The sequence below is a fragment of the Sinocyclocheilus rhinocerous genome, unplaced genomic scaffold (assembly GCF_001515625.1).
Source record: "Sinocyclocheilus rhinocerous isolate Xijiao unplaced genomic scaffold, SAMN03320098_v1.1 scaffold511, whole genome shotgun sequence".
NCBI lineage: Eukaryota > Metazoa > Chordata > Actinopteri > Cypriniformes > Cyprinidae > Sinocyclocheilus > Sinocyclocheilus rhinocerous.
In genome coordinates, this window is record NW_015656163.1 from 280,022 (window position 1) to 300,489 (window position 20,468).

The 20,468-nt window shown below is 36.1% G+C and overlaps 3 protein-coding genes across 3 annotated transcripts in view; 2 read left to right on the forward strand and 1 right to left on the reverse strand.

The window, feature by feature from the left end:
* Positions 1-20,468, reverse strand: part of LOC107719700 (signal-induced proliferation-associated 1-like protein 2) — a 219,610-nt gene that overhangs the window by 189,651 nt on the left and 9,491 nt on the right. The gene's annotated exons all lie outside the window — the stretch shown is intronic.
* Positions 876-4,298, forward strand: map10 (microtubule associated protein 10). Its single transcript, XM_016527185.1, has 2 exons — positions 876-1,885; positions 2,575-4,298. Exons 1-2 carry the CDS (start codon positions 958-960, stop codon positions 4,011-4,013), a joined length of 2,367 nt encoding a protein of 788 aa, XP_016382671.1. The 5' UTR covers positions 876-957; the 3' UTR covers positions 4,014-4,298.
* ntpcr (nucleoside-triphosphatase, cancer-related) lies at positions 5,656-12,950 on the forward strand. Its single transcript, XM_016527186.1, has 6 exons — positions 5,656-5,853; positions 7,729-7,891; positions 7,978-8,074; positions 11,077-11,277; positions 12,510-12,577; positions 12,718-12,950. The coding sequence occupies exons 1-6, from the start codon at positions 5,820-5,822 to the stop codon at positions 12,791-12,793; spliced, it is 639 nt and encodes a 212-aa protein (XP_016382672.1). The 5' UTR covers positions 5,656-5,819; the 3' UTR covers positions 12,794-12,950.

Consider the following 20,468-nt stretch of genomic DNA (forward strand, 5'->3'; position numbering starts at 1 on the left):
TATCATCTTATATTAAAATGAAAAAATAAATGAATAATAATAATAATAATAATAATAATAATAATAATAATAATAATAATAATAATAATAATAATAATAATAATAATAATAATAATAATAATAATAATAATAATAATAATAATAATAATAATAATACAATACTAGAATTGACGATGCATTTATTAAAAAATTTCTGTGGCTGACCAGTAAAAACACATTACACTGGCCACTGGTTCATGTGTACCTATGCAATACTTATTAATAATAATAATAATTAAGAAAAGAAATAATGATATTTAGGTATTTATGAAAATATATATTCTGCTTGGATGTTATGTTATTTGCTTTTCTATTGTGCTGCTTTGTCAATTGGAATTTCCAAAGAGGGATCAATAATTCTTCCTTTTCTTTTTATCATTATAATAATAATAATTATGCAGCTTGGTCTTGTCATAGCACTTGCATATCGTTGCTCTTTTGTTGATTTTGATTGCTTCCATTGTTCTCATTTGTAAGTCGCTTTGGATAAAAGCGTCAGCTAAATGACTAAATGTAATGTAATGTAAATGTAAAATTATGCAAACTAATAAAATATTAATATTACAATAATTAAAAATAACATTTAAAATGTATCAGAGTATAATAAAAAATAAAATAAAGACAGTTCCACTTATCTATCAGTATTATGCTTAGTAATAATATATACGCTTTATTACCATTGTACTTCTAAACAAAACACTTGACTACAATATTGTTTAAAATCATTTATGAAAAGGACAAACTAATAAACTACATTTCCCAGTAACCCTCGGCGTCCGTGACGTACCAATCCTGAGACGATGCCGTTGCTAGGCGATGCGACGCTCTCACACTCACACACACCGCTTCCGAGTTCAGTTACATCTCCGTTGCGTTTAACATATAAACAATCTCTCCTTTAAAAATGATTAGTTGTATATGAAAGCGTTGTGTTTTACTCTCACGCCAAAGAACATGTCATCAACGCAAGAAACTCTCTTCTCACTGGAACTGCTGATCGATTTCGTTCGCTTTGACGGTTCACGTGACAATGTTTTGGATCCTGCTGTGGCTGTTCGCTTCTTAGATTTCCCCACACTGCTGATATACCAATCAAAACAAGAGGATCGTCCATCTAAATCAGGATACGCGGATCTGTGCCTATCACCTGAGGCTATATCTCAACCAGATGATGGAGAACATCTCAAGTATTCCTTCCATAAAGGCAAATCGTGTCTTTTTAAAATCAATTTGCACTCGTTACACGCTCATCTCATGAACACCCCTCTCTACGCAATGGTGTTGGATGCAAAAGATGAGATTCCTAAACTTATAGGAAGCTCGTTGATTTCGCTCGCTAAAGTGACGGAGAAAATCAAATTGGATGTTGAAAAACACGGTATTGGCAACCCATCCGCTTATGGAGAGAGACTGACCACCCCAATATGCAATCTAATGGGCAACAGCATAGGTGTTATTTCTCTGGCTTATAAGATTGTAAGTCTAGGAGCTCATTTAATTCCTCACATGCCAGAAAACAGAGTCTATGAAGTCGGTGTGACCCGTGGAAAAGGAGGACAAGACCCCTCAGTGCATGCAAGATGTCCTGAAAGAGATGAGATGCCACCAAAAGTACGTGAGAATCATTCTGTGAATGTCCTTTTACAACAAATAAGCCTGGATGGACAATCTGCTGATATTGTGATATCAGAAGCAAAGCAGCCAGGGGTTCCAGCTTTTACTCAAACTGAAACAACAGAGAAAAAACAGAGAATCTCATGGTCTGAGGATGCACAGGAATACACCACATTCTGCCCTCCGCCTCTGGTTTACAGCTCCAGCGTGAAGAACCGACAGGAGAGGAAAAGTAGGATGTTAATAATAATGATCAAAACTTTGATGAAAAACCTATTGCACACAATCTACTACATGCCTTGTCATTTGATTGATAGTTGATACTTTTTTAGCAAGTAAAAGGCCTTCAGCTCGTGCTCCAGATGTCAAATCTTTACTGATTTTTATGAAGTAAACATAAGAATAACTTGCACATTGTTAGTAATATTTCAAGATGAGCATTTACTGAACTAAAGCAACTTAGGTTTACTTGATTATCCAGACATTTTTTAGAAAAATCATATTCAAATGTGAGTATCAAATGTGATCATCAGGCTTTTGAGGAACATTAATTAGTTCATCCCTCAATCATCATTGTATTGCATTGCATTATATATTTTGATCATGTAAATTTCATCTTACTAAGACAATATTGGAGATATAGAGTGACTTTTATGTAAAGTAGTCTGTTACACTGTTATAAAGATCTCATCGATTTACATTACAAGCAACAGAATTTCATCTTTTTGGCTATATAAATATATCAGCATCTGCACCAAATTTCATATTTTTGCTCAATAAAACTGAGCTGTTTTTTCCTCCATATTTTCACCATATCATACTATATGAGCCATAAAGCCTGATGTATCGAATATGATACTCAACAAAAACACATACGCAAACTGTTTCATTTAAAAAAATAACTATTATTTCCTATTTCAGGCTTTACGGGGTTACTTGCAGCAATGGAGAGCCTTAATATTGAGGATCTAGAAGATGGAAATAATGAAGTAGAATCATCTGACATGCGTGATTTTGCAGAGATAAAGGCGGACGGATCGATTAAGTTAACTTCAACTCCAAGGACGCAGCATAAAGAGACGGATTCAGCTCCATTTGGGGATGTTATCAGACAGTTACCACTTCTGAACGCTTTACTAGTTGAACTCTCACAGCTGAACATCCAGACGGCGCAGCAGCAGCCCTTATCGGTTCATCCTAACCTTGCGTGCTTGTACACATCAGCACAGGTACCGTCAGAAGCAAAACCCAAAGCTGAGAATCAGAACCCTAAACAGAGACTTGATCAATGCAAGATGAAAGCATTAAAGAGTGCAACTGGTGCGAAGAGAAACAAAGCAAAGTTGCAACCTAAGAAGACGCTTAAATACGGCTTGACAAACACTTTTCGTCTCAGACTCAAACTGGTCAAACAAGGTACCAAACGACACGAATGCATCGAATACCAGAATGCAAAACGGGACCAGCCATCATCGTCTAACCATAAACGTGTTCGCAAGGCAGTTAGCAGAGGTGTTCGTTTAGATGAAACTGTTGAAACATTAATAAGCAGTTTTGATATGCACCCAACACCAATTCAAACTCCATCAAAATCACAAACAAGACCAAGAATTGGAAAGCATATCACAAACGCACCAAATGAGGAAAGCCATTTGACTGAGAAAGACAAAAAAGCTCAAGTTCATATTCCAAGTCAGGATTCAGACCGCAGTGACCAGCATTCAGCTTCATCTATTCATGATTCAAATCTTAGCTTCCAGAGAGGAGATAGTAGAGCGAGCAGTAATGGCTTGAGTAATGGCTTCTACGGACAAGAAGAGTATCAGGACGACTTCACGAGCCTAAATACAACCGAGGGATACTCACCCGACCCGTTCAGCAGTCCAGAACCTAGCAGACGTAAAAGAAACAGCGGTTCGAGCACTTCAAGTTCCTCTCATCCAAGCAAAGGTCTACCTGTTCCTGCCAAAGCGGAGAACTCTCCACAACGTGCTTTTAAAAACACGCACGTCATCCGACCACGTCTTCAGGCCTCCGCTCTGAGTCTGTCTTCAGATGAGGATGAGTTTGAGTCCGGAGGTCACAGGCCTGGATCGCAGAGCACTGGACAAAAGACTCCATCTGTGCGCAGGACATTTGGAAAATCGGAGAGCTTTGACAGTGACCCTGGTGATAAGGGCATGACATTTAGCCGGGTGTCAGAGGACTCCGATTTAGCCGCTAATGACCCGGTGCTAAAGTCCATCTCATCTTCAGAGCATGATGAGGAACGGGGTGAACTGGGCTCTCTGGGACTGGACAAGAATTACCATCACATTTCAGAACTGGTGATCAGCAAACTTCCAGGATATACACTGTGATTAGACCATGTTAATTTAATAACAGTGAAAATGAGTTTACACCAGAAACCATCAAACATCTGATTTATTAGTCAATATGAATATGTTTTTATATACTAAACTGTTGCATAGAACTGCATTCATTAGCAAGCAGTTATTCGTGTATTCATTCTGTTTTAACAAATGCAGCTTTTGATATGTTGGCATGTATTTACGAGATTTTATGATTAATTAATCTATTTCAGAATTTGTGGAACAGCAAATAAAAAAAATATTTGTTACAGCAATAAACAAACAGTTGTTTCCAAATCACAGCCTTAAATCCATTGATAAATGATTAATGAACCAGTGTTAAGTCGTTTAGAAGGGATAAAATGGGAATGTGGATTATATTGAATTAATATTTGTTGTGAATGAGATGCGTCATGCTTTCCTGACAAAAAATGACCCTGTATATACACTTAATATTTTAAAAAATAACAGTAATGTTGTATAATACAAATTTGATAAATATACATTATATACACACATATATAATACATTAACTTACAAAAAGCAATGCATTTGTTAGTTTTTATTCATCTTTGTTAACTTTATTTAATAAAAGTACAACTGTTTATTGTTAGTTCAAGTTAGAAAATTATATTTTTATTTTTTAATGTATGTTATATTTTACTTATTGGCACACCACCTCCACAATATTTCTTTAATTTTATTAAATTATTTCTTAAATTCAAGTTAAACTGTTTATTTTAGTAATGCATTTTTTTTTTACTAAAAAGCTGCAGATAATCAGCCACGACCCTAAAGTAATACAATTTTAAGTCCTGTAAATATAATTATTCGACAACATATAATTTACTACGGTATTTCTCCTTAGCCTACACCTCTTTGAGAATAAATAATTTGAGAGTAAAATAAATCGTGCATTCATTTAAAACAAAAACAGCAGATTAGTGCATATTCCTTGTCAGAAATGAATACATCCTTACGCAATTAACTAAATTAAGTTGCACGAGACCCATTTTTCCTCATTTATAAACTTTGAATCCTGTGGCGCCGCGTTACTTCCTCTGCGCTTGCGTCATATTATGCTGCCGGAAGTTATGTAGCAGTGTGTAACTCGCCAAAAAACTAAAAGAAGAAGAAGAAGAAGAAGAAGAAGAAGAACGTAGCAGCAGTGTACATGTGTGGGATCCAGACCTGAAATAAAGCAGCAGGAATCATCTGTAAATGATGAAGCACGTGTTCCTGACCGGCGTTCCCGGTAAAGTGAAACATACATTTACGAAGTAAACGCAATAGTCGCGCGTTCTGTTCTGTCTCCACCTCCACATCACATTCAGTAGCGATTCCCATAGAAATGTGTAGAAACTCGAGTAAACCAAGGGCGTAGAATTTAGTATGGACGCTATGACACGTCCTTACCAATTTTCAGCGACTACTAAATTATCCCTAGCAATAGTTTTAATCAAACAATTAAATATATGTGTATGTAGCCACTGTTGACTATATAAGAACATAGTCAAAGTGTTTGAGACATACGAGCACAGTTCAGCTGAATGATAAAGTTTACCCTCTTTAACTTTGTTCTGCTGTTTTGTGTTCATCTGCTTCTCCCATTTGCTCTTTTTATAAACTTTGAATCCTGTGGCGCCGCGTTACTTCCTCTGCGCTTGCGTCATATTATGCTGCCGGAAGTTATGTAGCAGTGTGTAACTCGCCAAAAAACTAAAAGAAGAAGAAGAAGAAGAAGAAGAAGAACGTAGCAGCAGTGTACATGTGTGGGATCCAGACCTGGAATAAAGCAGCAGGAATCATCTGTAAATGATGAAGCACGTGTTCCTGACCGGCGTTCCCGGTAAAGTGAAACATACATTTACGAAGTAAACGCAATAGTCGCGCGTTCTGTTCTGTCTCCACCTCCACATCACATTCAGTAGCGATTCCCATAGAAATGTGTAGAAACTCGAGTAAACCAAGGGCGTAGAATTTAGTATGGACGCTATGACACGTCCTTACCAATTTTCAGCGACTACTAAATTATCCCTAGCAATAGTTTTAATCAAACAATTAAATATATGTGTATGTAGCCACTGTTGACTATATAAGAACATAGTCAAAGTGTTTGAGACATACGAGCACAGTTCAGCTGAATGATAAAGTTTACCCTCTTTAACTTTGTTGTTCTGCTGTTTTGTGATCATCTGCTTCTCCCATTTGCTCTTTTTACATTGACTATGACTTTATAGACTAATACAATCAGATACAACAATAATTTCTCAAATATTTGTACTGATAAATTGAACATTCACTTCTATGGTATGAGATGACTGGATGCTTTCAACTGATTTCCTATTGAACTCTCAGCAACTGAACTGTTTTGCTCAAATTATTAGTGAATTAAGCTACAAATTCGATCATAAAGCACACTGTTTCCATCTGACATGTATTTTGAGCTGCAGCTCGTCATATTAATGGAGTGTTTCACTAGTTAGCAGTAAATCAGTTACCTCACCTGAATATGTTCCTAGATTTTTGTTGTTATCTTTGGAATGGAAATATGGATATTTTATTTGTAAGCGTCATACTGTTTTAGTTAATGTCATAAAACTAGCGAGCTAAGCCAGTAATAGTGCTGACATTGTCGTGTAAACATGACTAAAGACGCGAAAAGCGGAGGAACAGACAAACCGATTCAATTGAGTGAGTCATTTACGCTGGAACCGATTCGATTGATTCAAACCCGTGACTTCGATCATTCAGTAGCGTATCGCGAATCTTTTTTTCTGATTTTTTTTATTTTTTATTAAACCGTATACGAAACAACAAACCATTACGGCAGGACAATTATAAAAACAAACCAAAGATATAAAGCACACTGTTTCCATCTGACATGTATTTTGAGCTGCAGCTCGTCATATTAATGGAGTGTTTCACTAGTTAGCAGTAAATCAGTTACCTCACCTGAATATGTTCCTAGATTTTTGTTGTTATCTTTGGAATGGAAATATGGATATTTTATAATCGATCATTATTATATTTAATGATATTTCGATCATTCAGTAGCGTATCGCGAATCTTTTTTTCTGATTTTTTTTATTTTTTATTAAACCGTATACGAAACAACAAACCATTACGGCAGGACAATTATAAAAACAAACCAAAGATAAAAAAAAGAAATACACAAATACAAATCCCTGAAGAAAATTAACCATGGTTTTATTATGGTAAAAGTGTAGTAACCATGTTTTTTGTTGTTGTTGTTGTTGTTTAACCACAGTTTAAATACCATGGTTAATCTATGGTTAGTGTAGCAAAACCTTGGTTAATTTGTGGTTACCATGTTTTTTTTCCACCTTAAGAGGACACATAGGATGAATATAGAGATGCAGTTTACTGCTTTAGGATTAACAGAACTTTGGATAGTTTCCATGTACTTGTCTAGAAATTGTGATAGAAACTCAGAATTGCGAGAGAAAAAAAGTCAGAATTGTTAGATAAAAAGTCACAATTACCTTTTTAATTTTTTTTATCCTGTGGCAGAAACAGTCTTCCATGCTTCACAGCATTTTCCTTTTTACATAAAATTTCAATATTCAAATGAATATTTCATGTGCATTTATTAATTTATCAGTTAAGCAGTCATGTAGTGAGATCATTTACAGCCAGCCAGTCATTATGACAAAATAAACCCATTCATGGTACCCTAAAACCTAGTGCTTTTGTCTGCTAGGTGTGGGTAAGACCACTCTGGTGAAGAAAGTGTGTGATGCCTTGGTCTCGGCTGGGGTTTCTGTCAGTGGTTTCTACACGGAGGAGGTCCGAGAGCGAGGCAGGAGACTGGGCTTTGATGTGGTCACACTCACAGGGGACAGAGGACGGCTGTCCAGACTCGGGTATCGTCTCTCCATCAATCAGCCGCTGCTCATGTGTATTTACTGCTGTCTTCAGTCACTAACACACTCTTCTGTGTTTGATCCAGCGCTCAATCCGCCGCAGGTGGACGTGAATGCAGGGTCGGTCAGTATGTGGTCGATCTCCAGTCATTTGAGAGTCTCGCTCTCCCTCTTTTCAGAGACGTACGTATGGATGAATGGATTTTATGTATTTTATTTCATTTCAGTTCACTTTTATTGTAATGTTTTGCCTTTTTCCATTAGGTTTTTTATATCTATAGCTTTATTGTTTATTCATTTTAATTTTAGTTTTTGTGTCATGTTAGTACAAGAAGTTGAACTAAATGGATGGATGGATGTAAACAACAAAAATGCATGCTGTTGGGTGCATCATTTATTGAAACGAATCTAAACTGATGTACGATATACACTAAAACAAAATTGGTGTAGGATTTACTTTAAAACAGGGTTATTATAGTTAACTTTGTTAGTACATCAAAATTAAAACTAAAACCTTAAACATTTTTGTTACTTGAAATAAAATGTACATTAACTGGAATAAAATATAATATAAAAAACTTTTTGGGTTTGAACCAAACTATTTTTAAATGTATTTTAATGTAGTTTAACTTGATTTAATAAAATTACTAAAACTGAAATAAAAATTAATAAAAACCATATAGCCATATTGAATAAAAATGAAACGTACTAAAAATGACAAAAACACATAATTACTAAATCTTTGAAATAAAAACTCAAAATATTCAAAATTCACAATATTATTAAATACTAATTAAATAATATAAATTACAATTAATTAAATATTAATCAAAATTTTAACTATGAATAAATAGGATATCAGTGGTACTAAAATAACACTGCTTTGAAACAGTTTTCACTCAAAAATGGAAAATCTCCAAAAATCTTTGTTCTATTTAGAACTTTGAAAAACACAAAAGACGATGTTTAGCAGAATCTTCAAAGCCTCAAAAACCATACAAAAAGTTTCAAGCTCCAAAAAGCAGGAGAAGCAGGAAATTTATGTGAGGAAATTTAAGTTATTATTCACTGGAAATGTTGCATGATAGGAAAGTTAAGGATAGGAAAGAGTCAGTCTTTTTCAGGTTTTGAACTTTCATATCTTCACCACTATGCTATCATATGCAGACACATATTTCATCTCTCTGTGACCCAGAGTCATGCGTTCCTGATTGACACATTGAGTGTGTCTGCTGCCTTCATCATCGTCATCTTTTTCCTGGTTAGCGTAGGATGTTTGAGATGTAGGATCATTGAGATTCTATCATTTTTATTAGTATTTTGAATTAGTTTTTATTTTCATATTTTAATTTTAAAGTTTTAGTAATTTTGTCATGTTTTTTTCCTTTTTAAATTAGTTTTTTTATTAGTTTTTTTTCTTTTTCAAATGTCTATTTTTTATTAGCTTTTTGTTTGTTTGTTTGTTTTCATTTTAGTTATGTTTGTGCATCAAGAGAAACTGTATGAAAATTAGAAATGTTACCTGGCAACTAGAAATAAAATAAGATTTTTTTATTTGATTTTTACCTATTAACAAACTAAAACATACTGTATACCAGAACCACACAGGGTTTAAGGTTTTTATATATTCATTTTAGCTTCAGTTGACTTTTATTTTAAGTAACAGAGAGGTTTTGTCATTTTTATTAGTTTTTGTGTCTATATGTTTTATTCATTTCTATTTTAGTTTTTGTTTTAGTTTGTTCGTACATCAAATGAAAATGAGAAATGTTAACTGGCAACTAGCTAAAATAAGTTTGTGTTTTGTTTTGTTAAACAAAAACATATACCAGAACCACACGGGTTTAAGTTTTTATATATATATATATATATATATAAATAATTTTATTTCAGTTAACTTTTGTTTTATTTTAAGTAACTGAGATGTTTTGTCATTTTTATTAGTTTCTGTTTTTTAAAATGTTTATTTTTATATATTTAATTTATTTTTATTTAGTTTTTAATTTAATTTTAGTTATGTTAGTACATGTTAAACTAAATGAAAATTAGAAATGTTACCTGGCAACTAGCTGAAATAAGTTTAAATTGATTTTAAATTATTAAAAAACAAAAACTTACACCAGAACCACACATAGTTTAGGTTTTTTAGACATTTTATTTAATTTCAGTTAACTTTTCATTTTCTTTTACATAATACAGATGTTTTGTTATTAAATGAAAATTAGAAATATTACCTGGCAACTAGCTGAAATAAGTTGAAGCGTTTTTTTTTTTTTTTTTTATTTTTTTATTTTCATATTTTAATTTTAAAGTTTTAGTAATTTTGTCATGTTTTTTTCCTTTTTAAATTAGTTTTTTTATTAGTTTTTTTTCTTTTTCAAATGTCTATTTTTTATTAGCTTTTTGTTTGTTTGTTTGTTTTCATTTTAGTTATGTTTGTGCATCAAGAGAAACTGTATGAAAATTAGAAATGTTACCTGGCAACTAGAAATAAAATAAGATTTTTTTATTTGATTTTTACCTATTAACAAACTAAAACATACTGTATACCAGAACCACACAGGGTTTAAGGTTTTTATATATTCATTTTAGCTTCAGTTGACTTTTATTTTAAGTAACAGAGAGGTTTTGTCATTTTTATTAGTTTTTGTGTCTATATGTTTTATTCATTTCTATTTTAGTTTTTGTTTTAGTTTGTTCGTACATCAAATGAAAATGAGAAATGTTAACTGGCAACTAGCTAAAATAAGTTTGTGTTTTGTTTTGTTAAGTTTTTTTTTTTAAGTTCTAGTTTTAGTTAACTATGATAATTTATCCAGTATTGCATTAAGTGCATCAGGGTTATCAACACCAAGAAACTAACGACTAAAGCAATAGTTCTGGCATGTCAGTGATGCCAAACACCAGTTCAAGTCTGATGCATATTAAGGCACCAAACTTGAATATGCAGATGTGTGAATGAGATTTGAGAGCTGTGAAGATTAATTATCAGAGAATTACTTTTATGATCACATTAAATGTCTTTGGTCATTTTTAGAGCTTAGCAGCCACAGGTCACGGTCGATGTTCAGTGAAAAAAAGAAAATCAAAGGGCTTTGGAACAACATGAGGGTTATTAAACATTTCCTTGAAGACGTGTTCCACATCATGTTTCTTGCTGAGTTTTGAGTTTGATTATGGAACAGATGCGGGAGGGAAGCAAAAGGCTGTTTGTCATCGATGAGATCGGAAAGATGGAGTTGTTCAGCCAAGCGTTTATCCGTGCGGTGAGACAGACGCTGGACGCCTCCAGCTGCTCCATCCTGGGCACCATCCCTGTTCCTAAAGGAAAACCTCTCGCGCTGGTGGAGGAAGTGCGCAGCCGACAGGACGTCAAGATATTTATGGTAAAAACTTGTTTTACATCACTCAAGTTTTCCAAGCAAACTTCCTTCTCGCCTTTCATTTGCATGCAACTCTCACACATGCGGCAGAGAGATGCTGCAGATCATTCAATAGATGCTACAGAAATGTTTTTCTTGTCCTTTTTTTATAGGTTTATAGGACCCTATGATACACTCAAAAAAAATTAAGGCCTAAATTTAAGATTTATGTATTTGAATTGCTTATTAATTTTCCATGCATTTGGATTACACGGTTTTAACAAACTAATAAACTTAACGTGGTGCATATTTGTCAGTCCAACATAATTAAAACCGGTCAGAATTTCATAATTTTGAATTAACTAATTGAACATTGCTTGTTCCACAGCTAGCTGTATCTTAACAATATTCATACTTTTGAACTGAATAAATTGAATTGTTTCAGGTTTAGTTATAATTACACAGTTCATACAATCAAACCTGGAAATATTGAGGAATATATAAATTGTCTTTTTTTTTTAATTGTCATTTTTGAGTAATGGTGTTTTTTTTTTTGTTGTTGTTATTTTTAAAAGTGCATTCCAGCACTTAATCAGTGTTGTTCAGAACTGCAAGAGATTTGACTTAAATGTAAACAATACTATTTTATAATGCTGTCAGCTACCAATATATAATAAGGAGCTCAGTTACATTTATTCTGCAAAATTCCAGACAATCAGTGCAGAAAAATTTAAAGGGACGCAGATTCCTTAACTTTTCTTAAAAGCCTTTTTTTATTTGCATTGGGAAAGGTTTGTGCCAATATAGTTTCTACAGTCATGGAAAACCTGGAAATATTTGGGAGTTTAAATGTTTATTTATTTATCCGTCTTTTTTTAAACAAATATTTGTTAAAATTGTCATTTTAATAGTCTTTTTTTAATTTTCACTTTTTATGCTTTTTTTTTTAACTCGTATTTTTTCGAAATTGTCCTTATCTAATTGCCATTAGATTTTTCTAGTTATTGGTCCACTACAACTAGCTGTTTGTGAGTTCAAGCTATATAAAATGGTGTTTAAAAGTCTTATTCAGTATCAAAAATCATGGAAACTAATTGGTCAAAACTTAAGCTGAGAACTCTCTGAAATGGATGTTTAACGAACAAATCAGCCCTTATTTCACTATTGCTCATTTTTTCCACTTTTTTATTTTTTTTTATTTTTTTAGAAAGTGTCAAATTCCAGTTAAGTTATGCTGTCTGTCTGTCCTCCCACAGATCACGAAGGAAAACAGAGACGTGATCTTCGATGACATTGTCTCGGCTGTACAAGAGGGCCTGAAGAAGTAAACAAGGAGGAGCATATTTTAATGATAATTGTCATTTTTGTTTGCCAGCAATCCCTTCAGGAGCTCCGTTCATTCATACAGTGAAGCGTGTCACACGTGTGTAATGTATGCGTGTGATTAAGCATCTTTCTCTCCAGCACGTCTCGTAATGGACGGAGCTCTGCATTATTGATTGGGAGCGAGCGTGTGAGACCGTCCTGGAGGAGCGACTGAGATGAACAGAGGTGATGCCCTGCGAACACTCATCAGCCCTTAAATGTTTTCAGTGGGACAGAGAGGCCGCGGAGGCGCGACCTTTCCTCGTGAGCTTCCTGTATGTACGTTTCCCATTAAACAGGAAAATAAATTCATATTTGAGAGGACAACACTGTCAGGCTTCCAGATGTTTTATTTATTTTTTACCATAAATATGGAAACATGTTCCTGAATATATGTTTAAAAAATGATATACTATCTGTTCTTGACAAAAAAAGTACAATAAATGCGTATAAGTTATACATGTCATTATTCACTGAAAACTTGTATGCATAATAAATTTGAGAACTACAACTTTTGACAGAATAACTTACATTTTGTCTTTTCCTTTCACAAAGTTAAAAAATAACTTCAGAAGTTTTGGAATATCCACTACCGTTACTGAGTTTTTTTTTGTTTGTTTGTTTTTTGGCAACAATTATTTCTTTTAACCAGCAATTCTGTCTGTTTAAAGGGGCAGTTCGCCTAAAAATGAAAATTCTGTCATCATTTACTCACCTTCAAGTTGTTCCAAACCTGTGTTAGTTTCTTCTTTTAACCACAAAAGAAGATATTTTGAGAAATGTTGGTGACCAAATAGTTGCCGGTACCCATTGACTTCTACAGGATTTTTCCCCCATACTATAAAAGTCAATGGCTACCAGCAACTGTCTTAAAATTAGATATGTTTAGAACAATATGGTGAGTAAATGATGTAATTTTCTGTTTTTAAATAAACATTCTTTAAACAAAAAAAGAATTGCCATTAATGCATGCAATATTGTTTTAAACAAACCGCAAAAAAATGAGTCGTTCGTCATGATCGCAGATGGTCAGTGCAATGCTATTAACCCAACCACAACAACTGTGTTTAAAATGTCTGATCCCATTTCAATCCATTTTTAAAACTAGAATTTTATTTATTTTATTTGTATGTATTTTTTATAGATTTAGGCACAAAGGCTTGGAACTATATAGTGAGTAAATACTAGAGTTCAATAGAACTCAAAACATTCTTTACAAAATACTGATATCAATACATGTAATTTTATTAGACAATGCAAAAAAATTAAAGTTCACAGTTGACTGATGCTATTAATCCAACCACCGCAGCTATGTTTGCACTTTATGTCTGATCTCATATTAACATTAAGCACTACATAAAAAAAAAAAAAATGTATGTAGAGCCAGTTAAATCTATAGTGTTATTGAGCAACATTCACTATGCGGATTATGCTCTTTTGTGAAATCAAATTGAAAATTCATCTCTCTTCAATTGCATTTGCATTAATTAGTGAGATGTGCTCTTAGATGTGCTGCGATCAGACCTCATCAGAGAAACTGCACTGTTTTGTCTAAATTGTGGTTGATGGAGTTTCTGCAGATGAACAGGGTCAGCAGGTAAAGCACTCTTCCAAACGCAAAGGAAGGAGGAAAGGCCAGTGCCCAGTGAGATGTGCGTCACAGACCATTGTGTGCCAGTTTCAGCTCTGCATTGACGTCCACTATCAGGCAGTGGAACAAACGCAGCTCTCTGACAGATGAATCATCTGCTCAGCTCTCTGCTTTAGTGTGTATAATCATCATATTCCTCTAGTTACTGCTTATACAGTCTTCAACTAGCATGTAAGGCGTCTCAAAACATGTTTTGAGTCCAATGACATTCACAACCCATTTTGCTTATGAATTTTGGAAGTCATGCCATGCAGTTGTAGGATGTTCTGGATGGTTGCTAGGTCATTGCTGTGGTGTTCTGGCCTGGGTGGTTGCTAGGTTGTTGCCATGTAGTTGCTAGGGTGTTATGGATGATTGCTAGGTCGTTGCTATGGTGTTCTTGCCTGGGCGGTTGCTAGTTTGCTGCTATGCAGTTGCTAGGGTGTTCTGGGTGGTTGCTAGGTTTTAGTTATGCTTTTGCTAGGGTGTTCTGGCCTGGATGTTCGCTAGATTGTTGCTATGCAGTTGCTAGGATGTTCTGGGTGGTTGCTAGGTCGTTGCTATGCAGTTGCTAGGGTGTTCTGGTGGTTGCTAGGTCGTTGCTGTGCAGTTGCTAGGGTGTTCTGGCCTGGATGGTTGCTATGCAGTTGCTAGGGTGTTCTGGCCTGGTTGCTAGGTTGTTGATATGAAGTTGCTAGGGTGTTCTAGGTGGTTGGATGGTTGCTAGGTTGTTGCTATGCAGTTTCTAGGGTGTTCTGGTCTGGGTGGTTGCTAGGTCATTGCTATGCAGTTGCTAGGGTGTTCTGGGTGGTTGCTAGGTCGTTGCTATGCAGTTGCTAGGGTGTTCTGGCCTGGATGGTTGATAGGTTATTGCTATGCAGTTGCTAGGGTGCTCTGGGTGGTTGTTAGTTTGTTGCTATGGTGTTCTGGCCTGGTTGCTAGGTTGTTGCTATGAAGTTGCTAGGGTGTTCTGGCCTGGGTGGTTGCTAGGTCATTGCTATGCAGTTGCTAGGGTGTTCTGGCCTGGGTGGTTACTAGGTCATTGCTATGCAGTTGTTAGGGTGTTATGGGTGGTCGCTAGGTCATTGCTATGCACTTGCTATGGTGTTCTAGCCTGAATGGTAGCTAGGCTGTTCTATGCAGTTGTTAAGTGGATGTGAGCATAAGCAGTTCCTAGGGTGTTTCTGAGTGATTGCTAGGTCATTGCTATACATTATTAAGTAAATGTTAGAATATTGATATACAGTTGCTAGGGTCCAGTTGCTAGAATTTTGCTATGCAGTTGCTAAGGCATTCTGTGGGGCTGGTAATGTGTTACTATGTCATTGTTAGAATGGTGGTTGCCAGGGTGTTGCTATGCACTTGCTAGAGTATTCTGGGTGATGTCACTGCTAGAATGTTGCTATGCAATTGTTAAGGCAGTCTGGGGGACTGTTAACATGTTGCTATGCGTTTGCTAGGTTTGGATGGTTGCCAGGGTGTTGCTATGGAGTTTGCAAAGATGTTTTGATTGATAGATCATTGTAATGCATTTTCAAGGGTGTTCTGGGTGGTTGGTAGATAGTTGCTATAGAGTTGCTAGGGTGCTTTAGCATGTATAAAACATAATATACCTAGTTACTGCTCATACAGTTTTCAACAAGCATTTATGGGGTCTCACAACATGTTTTAAAAGTCAAATAACATTCACAACCTATTTTGCTTACAAATTCTGACACAAGTAAGAATGTGAAGGCAAGAGCATGTCCTCTGTGAACAGTGATGCTAAAACATCACTTTTAAAGAACAACACAGTCACCATCATGTCCAGTGTTCCTCCTGAAATATCGTTGGACATCAAAACAAGTTCATAATGTCTCTGAATCTCAGTGCGTGTGTTTGTTCCAGGTCATTTGAAGGTGAAAGGCTGCAGAGGCCAGACAGATTGAGAAGGGGATTGTGGGTAGAGCTGTGGCTGTCAGGGGACTGGTGAGGGTCACCCTGCTGCCGTTCTCTTAAAGGCTGTGCCAATCGCCCGCAGTGGCAGCACAGATGGATTACATAACAGCACTGATGGGGGCCGTGCCAACTCCTGTCCCATATCTCACCCACTGCGACAGAGATTACTGACCCCATATGCATTTGTCTTCCAAGATTCAGCCCTTTAACTAGCCTCACGTCATCATGCATAACCAACCAGTGCATGACATATGCCTTGGGAAATCATTTTAACCATGAATAAAGAAACATATTTCACATGAAAGGACATTTAGAAACTCACTAATAGAGACAATAGATTTACAATTTACAATGTTTAAGAGTTGCAAAGGGGCAGAAAATGTCCGCTAAATTTCTGGAAACTTTCCAAAAAAAACTCCAAAAGTTTCCAAAAAATCCTGGAATGTTTCCAAAATCTCTGGAATGTTTCTGGAAACTTGCCAGAAATTTTCTGCATCTTTGCAACCCTATTTGCCCCTGCAAACTCACCACCACAATACTACAGTGTTGTGTGAGGCTGTCGGGATATTTGGAGTGTTTTGTAGCATGAAGTTAGGGTGTTCTGGATGGTTGCTAGGTCATTGCTATGTAGTTGCTATGTAGTCCAACCCTGAAACAACATACAGAACTACCATATTTTGCTTGCAAAGTTTGATTGCAACATATAATCATTGCTGTTAATAGTGTTCATCGTTTGTTTGATTACGTCATTAACTGAATTTTACCGTACATTTCTGCCATATGTACATCAATTTGACAGTCACCACTGATAAGCTACTACTAAATATATTGTAGAAACTTAATTTTCTGTAAAGATGCTTTGCAACGATTTGTATCGTGAAAAGCGCTATACAAATAAACTTGAATTGAATAGTTGTTAAGTAGATGTTAGTATATTGATATGCTAGCACTAGGGTATATTGGGGGTTATTACATTGCCAGAATGTTGCTATGTGATTGCTAAGGTGTTTTGGGTGGTTTCCAGGGTGTTGCTATGTGGTTGCTCGAGTATTGTGAGTGGTTTCATTGCTAGAATGTTTCAAAGGCATTCTGAGGGGCTGTTAGTGTGTGGGTATGTGATTACTAGGGTGTTTTGAGTGGTTGTCAGGGTGTTGCTAATGTATTTGGGGTGGTTGCATTGCTAGTGTGTTGCTATGCAGTTACTAGGGTATTCGGTGTGGTTGCATTACTAGAGTGTTGCTATGCATTTGCTAAGGCATTCTGAGAGGCTGTTAGTGTGTTGCTATGTGATTAGGGTGTTTTGAGTGGGTGTCAGGGTGTTGCTAAGGTATTCGGGGTGGTTGCATTACTAGAGTGTTGCTATGCAGTTGTTAAGCTGCCTCTACTTCTACAATCATTGCTACTGTCTACAAACCACCTAAAATTAAGTCACATGCAGCTTTTATGTCTGATTTTGCTGACTTCTTGACGATGCTGACCCGAAGTTCCATAGAATCCTTATTGTGGGGGACTTCAATATTCATGTGGACCAAAGTGACTTGGAAAAAGTCGCGGAAATGCTAATAATTCCTTTGTCGTCTCGCAGTTAGACTATTGTAATGCTCTTTTAGCCGGAGCTTCTAAATCTACACTTAATAAGTTGCAATATGTACAAAATTCAGCCGCTAGGATTTTAACTGGGACTAGGATTGGCAGTCATATTACTCCAGTGTTAGAATCTTTGCACTGGCTCCCGGTCAGGTTTAGAGTGGATTTCAAAATTATGATGCTTACTTTTAAAGCATTACATGGTCTTGCACCACATTACCTTATAGAATTGTTACATCCATACACTCCTAGTCGAAGATTGCATTCATCTCAGTCAAACTTGTTGGTTGTTCCTCAAACACGTCTAAGATCTATGGGTGATAAGGCTTTCTCTTTCTATGCTCCTGTCCTTTGGAATTTGTACATCAATTTGACATAGTCACCACTGATAAGCTACTACTAAATATATTGTAGAAACTTAATTTTCTGTAAAGATGCTTTGCAACGATTTGTATCGTGAAAAGCGCTATACAAATAAACTTGAATTGAATAGTTGTTAAGTAGATGTTAGTATATTGATATGCTAGCACTAGGGTATATTGGGGGTTATTACATTGCCAGAATGTTGCTATGTGATTGCTAAGGTGTTTTGGGTGGTTTCCAGGGTGTTGCTATGTGGTTGCTCGAGTATTGTGAGTGGTTTCATTGCTAGAATGTTTCAAAGGCATTCTGAGGGGCTGTTAGTGTGTGGGTATGTGATTACTAGGGTGTTTTGAGTGGTTGTCAGGGTGTTGCTAATGTATTTGGGGTGGTTGCATTGCTAGTGTGTTGCTATGCAGTTACTAGGGTATTCGGTGTGGTTGCATTACTAGAGTGTTGCTATGCATTTGCTAAGGCATTCTGAGAGGCTGTTAGTGTGTTGCTATGTGATTAGGGTGTTTTGAGTGGGTGTCAGGGTGTTGCTAAGGTATTCGGGGTGGTTGCATTACTAGAGTGTTGCTCTGCAGTTGTTAAGCTGCCTCTACTTCTACAATCATTGCTACTGTCTACAAACCACCTAAAATTAAGTCACATGCAGCTTTTATGTCTGATTTTGCTGACTTCTTGACGATGCTGACCCGAAGTTCCATAGAATCCTTATTGTGGGGGACTTCAATATTCATGTGGACCAAAGTGACTTGGAAAAAGTCGCGGAAATGCTAATAATTCCTTTGTCGTCTCGCAGTTAGACTATTGTAATGCTCTTTTAGCCGGAGCTTCTAAATCTACACTTAATAAGTTGCAATATGTACAAAATTCAGCCGCTAGGATTTTAACTGGGACTAGGATTGGCAGTCATATTACTCCAGTGTTAGAATCTTTGCACTGGCTCCCGGTCAGGTTTAGAGTGGATTTCAAAATTATGATGCTTACTTTTAAAGCATTACATGGATTGGCACCACATTACCTTACAGAACTGTTACATCCTTACACTCCTAGGCATAGATTGCGTTCCTCTCAGTCAAACTTGTTGGTTGTTCCTCAAACAGGTCTAAGATCTATGGGTGATAAGGCTTTCTCTTTCTATGCTCCTGTCCTTTGGAATTCTCTACCTCTTGAACTTAGGGACGCTCAGAATTATGATGTTTTTAAGGTTCAACTTAAGAAACTTTTTTTAAACTTGCATTTGCTTGTTGATTTTGTATCGTTTTTTTATTGTATTGATTATATTGTGTTCAGCGCTTTGAGAAGCTGCTTTTAAAGGCGCTTAATAAAATAAAGTTTATTATTAAAGGAACTCTGAGGGGCTGTAGTGTGTTGCTATGTGATTACTAGTTGTTATAGGTGGTTTCCAGTATGTTACTATGCAGTTGCTAGAGTATTCTGGCTGGAATGTTGCTATTCAGTTGCTAAGGCTTTCTAAGGGGCTGTTAGTATATTGCTATGCTATTACTAGGGTGTTTGGGGTGATTGCCAGGGTGTTGCTATGCAGTTTCTAGGGTATTCTAAGGGGCTGTTAGTATGTTGCTATGCGGTTACTAGGGTGTTTTGGGTGATTGCCAGGGTGTTGCTTTGCAGCTGCTTTGGTATTCGGGGTGTTTGCATTGCTAGAGTGTTGCTATGCATTTGCTAAGGCATTCTGAGAGGCTGTTAGTGTGTTGCTATGTGATTGCTAGGATATTTTGGATGGTTGCTAGGGTATTGTGATCTCTAAAATGTTAACTTAGATTTTTCTCCCCTGTATAATGGTCTGGTAGGTGATTGCTTAGTATTTGACATAAATATTGAAATATTAGCCAACTAATGATTCTGCATAAATGTTGACTCATTCCTTTTTTATATGGACTAATAGCATTTAACACCAGACCATCATGACAGCTAATGATTTTGTATCCTGTTTTTTTTTTTCATTTTCCTCTAAAACTGCTTTCAATGGCTTTCCCTTGGGCACACTAAAGATGAGTTTAGCCTCACTGAAAATGGATAGAAGCAATTTCCATAAGTCTACTTTATCTGAGCTTGCAGAAGAGTCTTGGTCATTACCAGAAGCGTCTGCCCATAAGAGCTGCTCCATCCGGTGCCAGCACATACAGATGGTGTGTGTGTACGCGTGTATTTCTTCACTCATAGACAGAGCCGTCAACACAAAGCTTTACTGAATAAGCATGTTTGGGCGCCTTTGAATCGCCTTTCATTTCCATATCGCTGACATGCATTCATGGAGGGCAGACGTTAAATGTCTAACCCCTCCCTGCAAACATCTGAATGAGGGCCG

Excerpts from the sequence above, each read along its gene's own strand:
- ntpcr (XM_016527186.1), top strand. The coding sequence starts at position 5,820 with ATGATGAAGCACGTGTTCCTGACCGGCGTTCCCG. Across the intron at positions 7,892-7,977 it reads GGACGGCTGTCCAGACTCGG|CGCTCAATCCGCCGCAGGTG; the intron begins GTATCGTCTCTC and ends TGTTTGATCCAG. Across the intron at positions 12,578-12,717 it reads GTACAAGAGGGCCTGAAGAA|CACGTCTCGTAATGGACGGA; the intron begins GTAAACAAGGAG and ends CTTTCTCTCCAG.
- map10 (XM_016527185.1), top strand. The coding sequence starts at position 958 with ATGAAAGCGTTGTGTTTTACTCTCACGCCAAAGAACATGTCATCAACG. Across the intron at positions 1,886-2,574 it reads GAACCGACAGGAGAGGAAAA|GCTTTACGGGGTTACTTGCA; the intron begins GTAGGATGTTAA and ends TTCCTATTTCAG.